This window comes from Carassius auratus, chromosome 47 (genome assembly GCF_003368295.1).
Source record: "Carassius auratus strain Wakin chromosome 47, ASM336829v1, whole genome shotgun sequence".
Classification (NCBI taxonomy): Eukaryota; Metazoa; Chordata; class Actinopteri; order Cypriniformes; family Cyprinidae; genus Carassius; species Carassius auratus.
In genome coordinates this window covers 6,410,315-6,423,169 of record NC_039289.1, presented here as the reverse complement: position 1 = coordinate 6,423,169, position 12,855 = coordinate 6,410,315, and the positions used below count along the sequence as shown (strand labels likewise).

Sequence of the window (12,855 nt, the reverse complement as noted above, 5' to 3'; positions counted from 1 at the left end):
CTGTGATGCGAGTGACCTTGTGTATGGAACAGTTACGTATCTTAGGTTGACTAGCAGCAACAAGGTCCCCATCACCTTTATATTGGGAAAGGCCCGAGTTGCTCCCTTAAAACTGATGACCACACCACGAATGGAGCTCACTGCTGCAGTTTTGGCCGTACAAATGGATAAGATGCTATCTGAGGAGTTGCATATGGAATTGGAAAGGTATCTGTTTTGGACAGATAGCATGACTGTTCTAAGGTACATCCAGAATGAAAGCTTCCATTGTTAAGATTCCTAACCTTTGTGGCAAACTGTGTAAATGTCTTCATTAGTGCGTTAGATGTCTCCCAATGGAAGTATATAGGCACAAAACTCAATCCCGCTGATTACGCCTCCCGAGGACTACGTCAACACATTCATGAAAAGAACAACATTGATCAGTGGCCCAGAATTACTGAAGGAACCATCTCATCGCTGGCCAGAGCTTCCTTCTGAACCCATACTCTCTCAAGATGACCCTGGATTAAGAAAAGGAGTTGTCACTGTCAATACTGCTATGAAGGAAAACTGTGACGCCACTACTTACCTCATGAATTACTTCTCAACTTGGATGAGGCTCAAGAAAGCTGTGGCATGGTTCCTGAGGTTCAAGTCTGTTCTGTTGAAATTATGGAAGAATGGCAAGAAAGATCTAAACAGATATATCATGACCACAAGAAAAGGAAAACATGAAAGGACAGGTCCATATGTTCTATCAATCAGTGATCTAGAGGATGCTGAGGTCGCAATCTTACAGTTTTGCCAAAGGCTGGGATCCCCACAAGAAATAGCCTGTTTGCAGAAAGGCATGCAAAATGTAGACAGAAACAGCTCCATATACAGGTTAGATCCTCTGATGGCCAATGGCATCTTAAGGGTTTGTGGGCGTCTGAGTAATATGGCAATGCCCACTGAGCAGGAACACCCTGCTGTTCTCCCTAAGGACCATTACGTTTCCAAACTCTTACTTCAGCACATCCATCAAGAAGTTGGACATGGTGGAAGAACTTTCATGCTCTCCAAACTCAAACAAAGATTTTGGATTCCTTGCGCCAACACTCTGGCCAGAAAGGTAGTTTATGAAGAGTCAAGTTGAGTGCAGGTGAACAAAAAATGGCAGACTTGCCAGTTGACAGGTTGACCCCTTACCTTCCGACCTTCACGCATGTAGGGGTTGATTATTTTGGGCCATTAGAAGTCAAGTGAGGCCGCAGCATTGTAAAACGATATGGCGTGATTTTCACATGTCTTACGAGCCGTGCTATACACTTGGAGGTTGCACCTAGTGATACTGACTCTTGCATTCATGCATTCAGACGTTTCATTGCCAGAAGAGGACCAGTGTATGAGTTGCGGTCAGATAATGGAAAAAACTTTGTTGCCACTGAAAAGGAACTAAAAGGGTCTTTGAAATCTTTGAACATGCAACAAATTGAAAAAAGTCTGCTCCAAAAGGGAGTGAAATCGACATTTAATCCTCCCCATGGTGCCCATTATGGAGGGATATGGGAGATGTTGATTCGCATGATCAAAACGACGTTATGGTGAGTCACCAGCCAGCAGTATCTGGATGATGAAGGCCTTCAGACAGTAATGTGTGAGGTTGAGGCCATTCTCAATAGCCATCTACTCACAACTTAAGGTGCAGCCTGTAGGGAAGTCGTGGCCTAATGGTTAGAGAGCCGGACTCCCAATCGAAAGGTTGTGAGTTCAAGTCCCGGGCCGGCAGGAATTGTAGGTGGGGGGAGTGCATGTACAGTTCTCTCTCCACCTTCAATGCCATGACTTAGGACTTAGGTGCCCTTGAGCAAGGCATTGAACCCCCAACTGCTCCCCGGGGCTGCAGCATAAATGGCTGCCCACTGCTCTGGGTGTGTGTTCACAGTGTGTGTGTGTGTGTGTGTGTGCACTTCTGATGGGTTAAATGCAGAGCACAAATTCTGAGTATGGGTCACCATACTTGGCTGAATGTCACGTCACTTCACTGTTCTACCTCCAGGTTTGTTTGTTCCAGACATTGTTGGAGACAGATCCAGTACATTGCTGACTTATTTTGGAAACGCTGGGTCCGAGAGTATCTCCCTCTTCTGCAAACATGGCAAAAATGGTCTCGTGTCAGCTAGTAGCCGATAGCATGGCACCAAGAGGATCATGGATGCTGGAAAGAGTCACTGAAGCCTTCCCTGACTCCAAAGGCTTGGTCCGCAGTGTACGGCTTCAAACCAAAACAAACCAGCTTGAAAGACCTATCAGTAAGATCTGCTTGCTAGTAGAAGGTCAGCAATCTAAAACGGATTGAGATCTGAATGAACTTGCGCACTTGCATACATTGTCACACAGATGCATACCCTGAATCTTTGAACTCATTCTTGTGAATAATGCATAATGAGTTTAAATGAATAATATATGGCTCCTTGGAAAATTACATTCAGTTAGTTATAGCTTGCTTCCTGCAATGGCTATAAGGGGCCGGCTATGTAATAGCCATTTTTGAGTTTAGGTTAATCTAATTTGTTGTGCTATTGGAGCATGGGTATGTTTTGTTAGATTAGGGTCCTTTATTTGGTAGAGACTTTTAGTTTGATAGTCGGTGAAAACGTTTGAAGATAAAGATGGCCGCCTCTCACCTTTCTAAAACAAAAGGAACATAGGAAGCTGTTGGAACGTATTAAGCATACAGATCTTTACATTGCTATTGAATCGCTAAAGAATCTATACTGAATTAATTGAATCACTATTGAACACTATTTGGACATTATTTTTGATATTAAGTTGTGCCTTTTTTAACCACCATTTTTTCAACCACTTACCAATCGTTTGTTGGACTACTGGAGTCCATGCTTTGTCTGCTACTACCAACCTACTTACCTGCCTGCTGCCTGCTTTGCTCTGCTTGCCTGCCCTGTTTATCTATCGGCTGGAATCCCATCTCATCCACCTCAAAAAGGTACAATTTAAGTTTTTCTGTGTTGGATAGCTTGTCAAAGAAGCTAAGCAATACGTCCCAGCTAAGAGTGGTCCGCCAGTACAGCAGATATGCTGAAACCAACTGAAACCAGCAGTCATAAGGGCCTGGGAGGAAATGTCAGGGTCAGTTGAGCAGCCCGTGCCGCGAGAGAGCCATCGCCCCATCCTCGGCCACTTAGCAGTCTGCCTGAAGGACCGATAAAGTGGAAGAGAGAGAGCGCGGGAAGCCCAACCCCCCAAGCGCCATGTTCAAATGCATCATGTCCCCATGTTCCTACGGGCGACGATTGCTATGTGTTTAAATGCTGTTTGTGTGAGTTCCACAATTGAAGCATGTATACAATCAACAAAAGAGCTTTTTCTTCCTCTTGTACCCAGCACTGTCACTCAGTCACTGTCACCTTGTCTCAGAGCAGCGCAGAGCCACAACCCATGATTATAATGGCCTCTCGAGGGCGCAAGAGTGCCACACCATACAATGCCCACCACGAACCACCCTCCGGCCAATGCTTCGAGCCTCGCGGGAGTGGGGCCCTGGTCAAAACAATCCATCAGTGGATATGGTGGCCGTAGAGCTAACGCGTCCGCTGTGTCATTTAATGGATGCTAGGAAGGCTATTCCGGGTGTTGGATACTGAGAATAATTCACCATGGATATTCTCTCCAGTTCAAGCACAGACCTCCCCGCTTCAATGGCGTGGTCCTGTCAATGACTTTGCCCCCAAAACCTTCCTGTTCTTAGACAGGAAGTTCTCAGTCTGCCCAAGAAGGGAGCAATAGAGTGAAATCTCCCCTCAGATCAGCCCAGGAGTTCCTTCCTCAACGAACTTGTCAACTTCAGGCTGGGGAGTAGTGCGCCTGAGCGTACCTGCCTCAGTTCTGTGGTCAGAGTCACAGAGAAGGTGACACATAAACCGTTTGGAATTGGAAGCAGTGTTGGTAGCCCTGCAAGTCTTTCGGTCGAAATTGGAGTGGCAACTTGTACTGATTCGGACTGAGAACATGTCTGTGGTCTCGTACATACATCACCAGGGCAGCATGTGCTCCAGAGCTCTGTTCAAACAGGCAGCGAGTCTACTGTTGTGGGCGGACTGACACTTTCTCTCCATAAGAGCGGCGCACATCCCCGGTATTCTGAACCATGGAGTGAACATGCTTTCGAGGAACAGGATTCCTCAAGGAGAGTGGAGGCTTCACCCAGGATCAGATCAAATGATTTCAGTTCGATTCGGGAGGGCGGAAGTGGATTTGTTTGCCACAAGCAAGCAGTCTGTGATATCCGGTTCGCGAACGAATCATTCGATGTAACCGGATCTTTTTGAACCAGTTCACCAAATTTAACTGAACCATTTTAAATGGTTCGCATCTCCAATATGCATGAATCCACAAATGACTTAAGCTGTTAACTTTATGCATGAATCCACAAATGACTTAAGCTGTTAACTTTGTTAATGTGGCAGACACTCCAGTTAAAACAAACCAATATCCCGGAGTAATTAATTTACTCAAACAGTACACTGACTGAACTGCTGTGAAGAGAGAACTGCAGATGAACACCGAGTCGAGCCAGATAACAAACAAAAGATTGAGTGTTCTCAGTCAAGAACCGGTTCTGTCAGATGCATCTGATTTGAGTACCGAGGAGCTTATGATACTGTGCATGTGTGATTCAGTGTGAAGCAGACTGACACACAGAGCATCTGAACCAAACTGATTCTTTTGGTGATTGATTCTGAACTGATTCTTTGCTAATGTTATGTTATCTTTTGTAATGCGGGTAAACCGAAGGCTTGAATCAAGGGCAATCATCACATGAAGTTTTGAACTCTCTCACAACAGACCTGGAAGAGGAGACAATGCTGAATAAAGTTGTAGTTTTTGCTATTTTTGGACCAAAATGTATTTTCAATGCTTCAAAAAATTCTAACGGACCCTCTGATGTCACATGGACTACTTTGATGATGTTTTTCTTACCTTTCTGGACATGGACTGTAGACCGTACACACAGTTTCAGTTGGGGGACTGAGAGCTCTCGGACTAAATCTAAAATATTTTAAACTGTGTTCCGAAGATAAACGGAGGTCTTACTGGCTTGGAACGACATGATGGTGAGTTATTAATTACATAATTTAGATTTTTGGGTGAACTATCCCTTTAAGTCATGAGCACCAACAACAGCCGTCAAAATCACATTTCTGTTGAAAGAATGTATTGGACAAATTGATTTATGAAGTCATGATTTTCATTGCCGTCATACAGGGTCGTACAGGTGCTTGAAATCCTTGAAAATGCTTTAAATTTAATGCAGTGTTTTCAAGATTTAATAAAAAAAAAATGTAAGAATTTTTTTTTAATAAAATCGAGGCTGTAGTGTGCTCTTTATTAATGTGTGCTCTCCGACAGAGGAAAGGAAAGAGAGAGAGAGAAAAAACCTTCTTGTCGGAGGTGGCTGCCTCAGTCAACATTGGCTCGAAAATGACAAATTATGGTAAACTGAGAACTAAATACTAAATAAGTCTGCTGTTTTGTGTGCACTTTGAGCATATAAAGGTTAACAAAATTTTCCCTGCTCAGTTAAACTAAATCTTAAGACTGTTGCAATTTAAAGAGAAAAGTGAAAATGTATGAAAGTGTCATTGTGGAATACATTTAAGATCAGCTTACGATGCATTCAATCTTTATGCAGGGTTCCCCAGCATTAGGGTAGGTATTATTGGCATTATAATTAATCACACATGGCGTTGACAGCTACAGTTGTGTTCAGATCATGCGCTCACTGGACTGGACTCTATACCCCTCTGCTAGCCAGTAAGCTGCATTAAGAATATCTCAATAATATTGTCTTTTATCTTTTACAGCAATGGAACAAGGATGGTTTTGGGGGGGGTTCTTTTCCAGGCAGTAATATCTCTCATTATGTTTGGGGGGTTAATGTTTAAGCTCTTCATCTTTATGTTCAATTAATTTGGGAGCAACAGCCCTATAAGGAACTATACCGCCAAAGATAAATTGTGTTCAATAAACTTAAGTTACTTACAAAAGTGGTCCTGTCTGAAATGTTTATAAGCAAAAAAAAAAAAAAAACCCACAAATGTCAGGGCATGTCAAAACATATTTTGCAAATATGAAGGCCTATTCCTAACTTTCAGAAAGGAAGGATTCTGATTAATTTCCTGCAGACAAGATGTTTTCACCACGTTGATTCAAAAGATAGTATATTTCCTGCTTACAAGACATAGGGTAAAAGTGTATTAAACTGCAGAAATGCTAACTTCACTGCTAAAGACTTTTAGGAAGACCTTATAAGTCGGAGCTAATAATTAAAATGTTTGACATGAAAATGCTAGAAGTTAAATACATGAAAAAAGGTAGAATGTAGTGTAAACAAGACCTTGCTTACAGTTTAAAAAAATACCACAAGATGACATAGACTGTTAAAGGTGCTGAATGTAATTTTTCTGAGCTACTTTTACCATAAACTGAAAGTAACGAGTAACTGGAACCTCAGTTTTTCCACCCTTTTTATATAATTTTTAAAGAGCTCATATGATGCAATTCAAAATTTTCCTTTCTCTTTGAGATGTTATAAGCGCAGGCAAGCAAAACATCACTCCAGACCTTACATGGTGTCTGTTCAGATTAACGAGCATCACACCTGTGGTGGATTCCTCGTCTCTGAGAGATTTGTCATGACTGCTGCACATTGCCAAAGCAAGTAAGACAAGTAGTGACTTAGCTAATTATATATTTTAGATCATACAGTATAAGGTAACACTTTATTTTGATAGTCTTCTTTAGAGATTCTACTAAAGACACGATATTACAACCTGCGAATTCCAGAAGCAATCGGACGAGGTTGACAGACGCGTTCGACTTGAAGCACTGCCGCACGCACAGAAGGTTTAAAGTATGATTAAAGTACCGCGAGAGCGATAAGAGAGCACACATATCCAATGCATTCGAATCGCTCTCGCGGAACTTTGATGTCATACAGGTGATCATTCTGTGCGTGCAGCGGTGCTTCAAGTGGAACGCGCCTAATATAACTGCTCTCCCTCTCTCATAACTGCATATAAAATATTGGTACGAGCCGTGACTGTTTCCTACACGTACAGGTTATTTTTCAGCAATAGGAAACCGGGACGTTTGGTTACCCTGTTTGTGTGTTCTTGTATATGATTAATAAATATCTGAAATAGGTATTACAATGTAAACATTGTTTGTGAGGACAATTCCTGTGCCCTCGTAAACCAAATGGCTTTAAAAATACTATACGGTGTTTAATAGAAATTTTAAACATGCATTTTCCGTGATGGATTGAGGTATGGGGACATACAGTATAAAATACCGTTACGTTTATGGAGAGTCCCTGTAAACTACATATGCATGTGTGTGAGACAGAGCGAGAGAGAGAGGATTAAAAAGCATGGTACACGTTGCTAGAAACATCATACAGCGCTCGCTGTTCCTGCTAGAGTTCAGTGAGTTACCCACATTCGCCGTGGCGCTGCCGTCTATTAGTCTTTCTTCTTCTGTGGTTTTCCTAGTTCGTGATTGGTCGACTTCAGATAAATCAACAAATCGGCTTGTTCAACCGGACACATGTCACGAATTCAAACCAATAGCTCACAAACTTTTTAGACATGTTTAAAAATGATCAGGAGGTCGGGAAGTGCTCGTAAGCCACTCTGCTCGGCTCATAATTCATCGCAAATGATCAGAGATGTATAGTAACGAAGTAGAACTACTTCACTACTGTACTTAAGTACTAAAAGGCGGTATCTGTACTTTACTAGAGTATTATTTTTTTCTCCTACTTCCACTTTTACTTCAGTACATATTTTCGCTGAGTTTAATACTTTTACTCCAATATTTTTTTTATGTGCTGCATCGTTACTCGTTATAATTATAAAAATGTTATGAATCATTCCATTACAAACCACTGCCAGAACTGTAGATGGCAGGTTTGATGAAGCTGGCACATCATTGAGCGAATCAAGCAATTAAAAAGACTGCGCATGCTGACTGAACTGCTGTGAAGAGAGAAATGAACACCGAGCCGAGCCAGATAATGACTCGTTCACGAGTCAAGAACCGGTTGCATCGGTTCTCGGATGACCAGTAACGTTAGTTCTTTCTGACAGTTCGATTCAATAAACCAGTTGAAGAAAACAGCTCACCGATTCTTTTGCGCTCGACGCAGTGGCGTCATTGGCGTTGACTGCAAGCCTTCGGTTTACCTGCTGGGCTCATAACATTAGCACAGAATCAGTTCAGAATCAATAACCAAAAGAATCAGTTCGGTTCAGAGTTTCAGACGCTCTGTGTGTCGGTTTGCTTCATGCTAAATCACACATGCGCAGTATCATCAGCTCCTCGGTTCACGAATCGGACGCGTCTGACAGAAACGGTTCTTGACTCGTGAACGAGTCATTATCTGTCTTGGCTCGGTGTTCATCTTCAGTTCTCTCTTCACAGCAGTTCAGTCAGTGTACTGTTTGAGTAAATGAATTATTCCGGGATATTGGTTTGTTTTAACTGGCAGACGCATTAAACAAGTGGATTAATGCATATTGGAGACGCGAACCGTTTAAACAATTCAGTTTGATTTGGTGAACTGTTTCAAAAAGATCCGGTTACATCGAATGATTCATTCGCGAACAGGATATCACAAACTGCTTTGTTTTTAACTGTCTTACAACAGACACGGAAGAGAAGACAATGCTGAATAAAGTCGTAGTTTTTGCTATTTTTGGACCAAAATGTATTTTCGATGCTTGAAATAATTCTAACTGACCCTCTGATGTCTTACAGGTTCGAAACAACATGAGGGTAAGTTATTAATGACATCATTTTGCAAATTGGGTGAACTAACCCTAGTAACCGTTTTTTGTTTACAAGAAGTTACAGTCAAAGGATTTGTGATTGTCCTTTAGGTTAATCATTTGCAATAGTAAAAACAATATGTTCAAACTTTTGACTACATTCTTTAAAAGCTACATAACACAATACTTCTACTTTTACTTTCAGTGCTTGAGTAGTAAATTTTAAAATAGACTACTTGCAATACTTAAGTAGAAAAAATGTTGAATACTTTAGTACTTCTACTTAAGTGTGGTGCTTAAAGAGCACTTCAACTTCTACTCAAGTCACTTTTTTGATAGAGAACTTGTACTTTAAGTCTGGGTCTCTAGTACTTTATACATCTCTGCAAATGATACGAGCTGAGACCATACGAGCATACGCGATTTCCACGCGATTGAAAAAAATCGCATGCAAACTCGTACGACAGCAAAAATCGCACTTTTATCCAAAGCGACTTACAGTGCATTCAGGCTATCAATTTTTACATATCATGTGTTCCCGGGGAATCGAACCCCCAACCTTGTGCTTTATATATATATATATATATATATATATATATATATATATGTGTGTGTGTGTGTGTGTGTGTGTGTGTGTGTGTGTGTGTGTGTGTGTGTGTGTGTGTGTGTGTGTGTGTGTGTGTGTTTGAACAGTATATTTTTCTTGATTAGAAAAGAAAAAAAATCTTGCACAGTCAACAGGCATGTACTTTTGCCTTTATTTTCAGTATTATTCTGTCTATGTTTGTAATGGCTGTCTTCAAATACCAAATCAAATGTTTATATATCATATCTGGTTTAAAATACAATTTCTGATTAAATAAAATCTTTAGACAGTATATCAATGCATATTATGTTTATTGAAGTAAGATTTTTTGGGAAATCGACTACAAAAAGAAAACAAATCACCCCATTTCATCTGCAAGATTTAATTGCCATTTCCAATTATTTTCTTTATCCATGGAAGATATGCTGAAATCTTAGTATACACTTCAGGTAGCTCTGGTGAATTACAGAGTTTACGGTCACCAAAAGATGAGACCCCAAAAGCAGTGTCTCCACAAACCAAAGGACCTCCTGAATCTCCCTGTTAGTAAAACAGATCAATATATCAGTCACATGCTGTCATCATTTTTAATTTCACTGAAACCAGTTCACACATTAAGATTTAGTGAATGTTGTTTTTTTACCACACAGCTTCCTCCATCTCCATAAACACACATCATCAGGGAAGCTGAAAAGTCTGTCTTCGTCCATTTGCTTTCACATTTTCTGTTATCCATGACCATCACATTTTTCTCCATGAGGCGATCACTTATGGTGCCATTAGTTTCTAAAAGTCCCCAGCCTGCGACACTGCAAACAGAACCTGCTTCGATATCACCTTCTTCTGTTGGTATGGATATCGGCTTGATATTGTCGTTAAGTTGAACATTTCTTTCTAACTGTGAAGAAAAAAAAAATGGTAGCATCCCTATCATAAAGAATTGATCATCATCCATAATACTATAGATTGGCTGTTATATTGCATGCAAGTTTACGAAAGTCAACTAAAATAAGTGCAGTTTGTTACCTTCAAAAGCATGAGGTCATTACGAAGTGTTTCTGGGTTATAGTCCGAATGCTGATGGGATGATTCCACTTTGATTCGGACTAAATTCTCGCCCTTTTTATGTAGCTCATGTGCACCTAGCACAACTGTCAGAGCTGGAGAACTGTTAAAAAGACAAGCTTTAGTTAGCAATAGCTTATTTTACAGTACAGTATTTGGTTGGACTGTAGTCGTTTTCATGAAATGTAATTATTATTTATGATTTTTTTTTTATTTAGCTTGTTTAATAACAATTTCCTATTAGATTATTATTATTATTATTGTTATTATTATTATTATTATTATTATTATTATTATTATTATTATTATTATTATATTGATGCAAAGTAAATAATGATAATTAATTAATTAATTTGTAATATATTTTATTACCTAAATTATAATACATTAATATAATTCTAAATATAAAAAAAAAAAATTATATATAAATATAAAAAAAATTATTATTTAAATTAATTAATATATGTATTATATAATCTAAAATATAATTACTAACTTGTAATAGTAGTATTATAATAATATAAAGTAGAAGTGAGGCAACCCATTCTCAGATTGTATATTTTTTTGCGTTTTGGTGTAGCAAAGTTGCAGTATTGTATTGTACTGTATATAATATAGACTTTATTCAGTAAAGTCTACTTTATATATTCTTCTATCTTTAGGTAACTTTGCAACTACATGTCAACTAACTCTAATTAGAGTGTTTGTAGATTGCTAGGTTCGTGTTGGGGTAGCAAAACAAGTTAACATACTTGCTAAGTTACTTATTGTCAGTAGAATGTCTGTTATCAAACTAAAGTGTTAGCAGATTTGAAGCAGACAGTCTACTAATAATCTTATGACTGATAGCTGCAGAGTTACTTATAGTTAGTAGAATGTCTAAAGAAGACTATTGAAATAAAGTGTTACCTAATACTGTATGATCTAAAATATATAATTAGCTAAGTCACTACTTGTCTTACATTATTTGGCAATGTGCAGCAGTCATGACAAATCTCTCAGAGACGAGGAATCCACCACAGGCGTGATGCTTGTCAATCTGAACAGACACCATGTAAGGTCTGGAGTGAGGTTTTGCTTCCGTGCCATTCACTATACCCACATTCACACTAGCTGAGAATGAGAGAAAGATAGTGTTAGTTGTTACAGTTCCTCCTCACTGTCTTATATAAAACTTGTGCTATTAGAATTGTGTTTGATCAGTCTCACCAGTGAAGGTCAGGTGTGGCAGTAGAGAGGCCAGCAGGAGCAGAGAGATGATGGTCATCATGAAGACAATCAGTGAATCAATGCACTCTCGCTGGCCTTATATTCAGCTGAAATATTATATAAAGGAGGGTGGAGAAACTGAGCTTCCCGTAACTTGTTATTTTCAGCTTGTGGTAAAATTATCTCAGATAGTAATATTTGATAATACTTGTGGCTTTATGAGAATTCATTGGAAGGATTCAATTATCAAACCACAAAGATTTGTGCCATTTGATTAATTTGAAGTTATTAAATTGCACATAGTGCACAGAACCTTGAGCACAAAGAAGCAGTATTTACATCTAGCTGTGTTTTTCTCTTACTGCATGAGAAAAAATGAGAAGTTGCATTTTCTAGGCAGATATGGCTAGGAACTATGCAGTACTCTCATTCCGGTGTAATAATCAAGGAAATTTGCTGCCGTACCATGGGCAGAGGTGGGCACAAATACATCAAAAACTAACTTGTTACAAACTACAAATACTGGCTCATGAAATGTAACAAAATAAAATACAAAATACTGATGTGAAAAATGTATTTAAATAAAATACAAGTAATTAGTATTTTGAAAATACAAAAATACTCTCACAATAATCTTAATATGTCTTTTTTATTACTGAAAGATCAATAACACAAATAGTAGCAATAACACAAATATGAGAAATGTGTAAATTCAAAATAAAAATAAAAAAGCAAAATAAAACAGCATGGGCATTTCTCTAAATCTCAACAGGGCCTGAAATAGCTCCCTCTGACGTAAATGGCATGTATAGCTGAGTTCACATCAATGGTGTGGTAGGCTGCCCTTAATAGCATAACTTTATTGAAAGGTCAATAACAGAAATAGTAGCAGTTGCAATTTACACAGCCATAATTCAAATTACTACACACCAAAGAGTAAGCTCTATTAATAAAACATTTAGCCAGAATGAAATCTATTGACTTTAAATCAATTACTTCTTCATAATTACTACAGGAAAATGCACACCATATTGCTTTACTGAATGTACATTAAATGAATGCCTTTAAGCCTACTACAGTAGGCCTATAGCCTGACCTTTAAAATAGGTTTTGAGAGTTGTAGTATATATTATTCTCCCGGGACCCCTACCTCACTAGGTAATCAGCTCATTAGCTCAG

General features: G+C 39.1%; 1 protein-coding gene across 1 annotated transcript; it reads right to left on the bottom strand.

The window, feature by feature from the left end:
• Positions 1–9,614: 9,614 nt before the first annotated feature.
• Positions 9,615–11,743, bottom strand: LOC113064607 (mast cell protease 1A-like). The gene is made up of 5 exons (XM_026235444.1): positions 11,677–11,743; positions 11,430–11,580; positions 10,429–10,570; positions 10,046–10,300; positions 9,615–9,942 (listed from the first exon to the last, which is right to left on the bottom strand). The coding sequence occupies exons 1-5, from the start codon at positions 11,735–11,737 to the stop codon at positions 9,784–9,786; spliced, it is 768 nt and encodes a 255-aa protein (XP_026091229.1). The 5' UTR covers positions 11,738–11,743; the 3' UTR covers positions 9,615–9,783.
• Between the last annotated feature and the right edge of the window lie 1,112 nt (positions 11,744–12,855).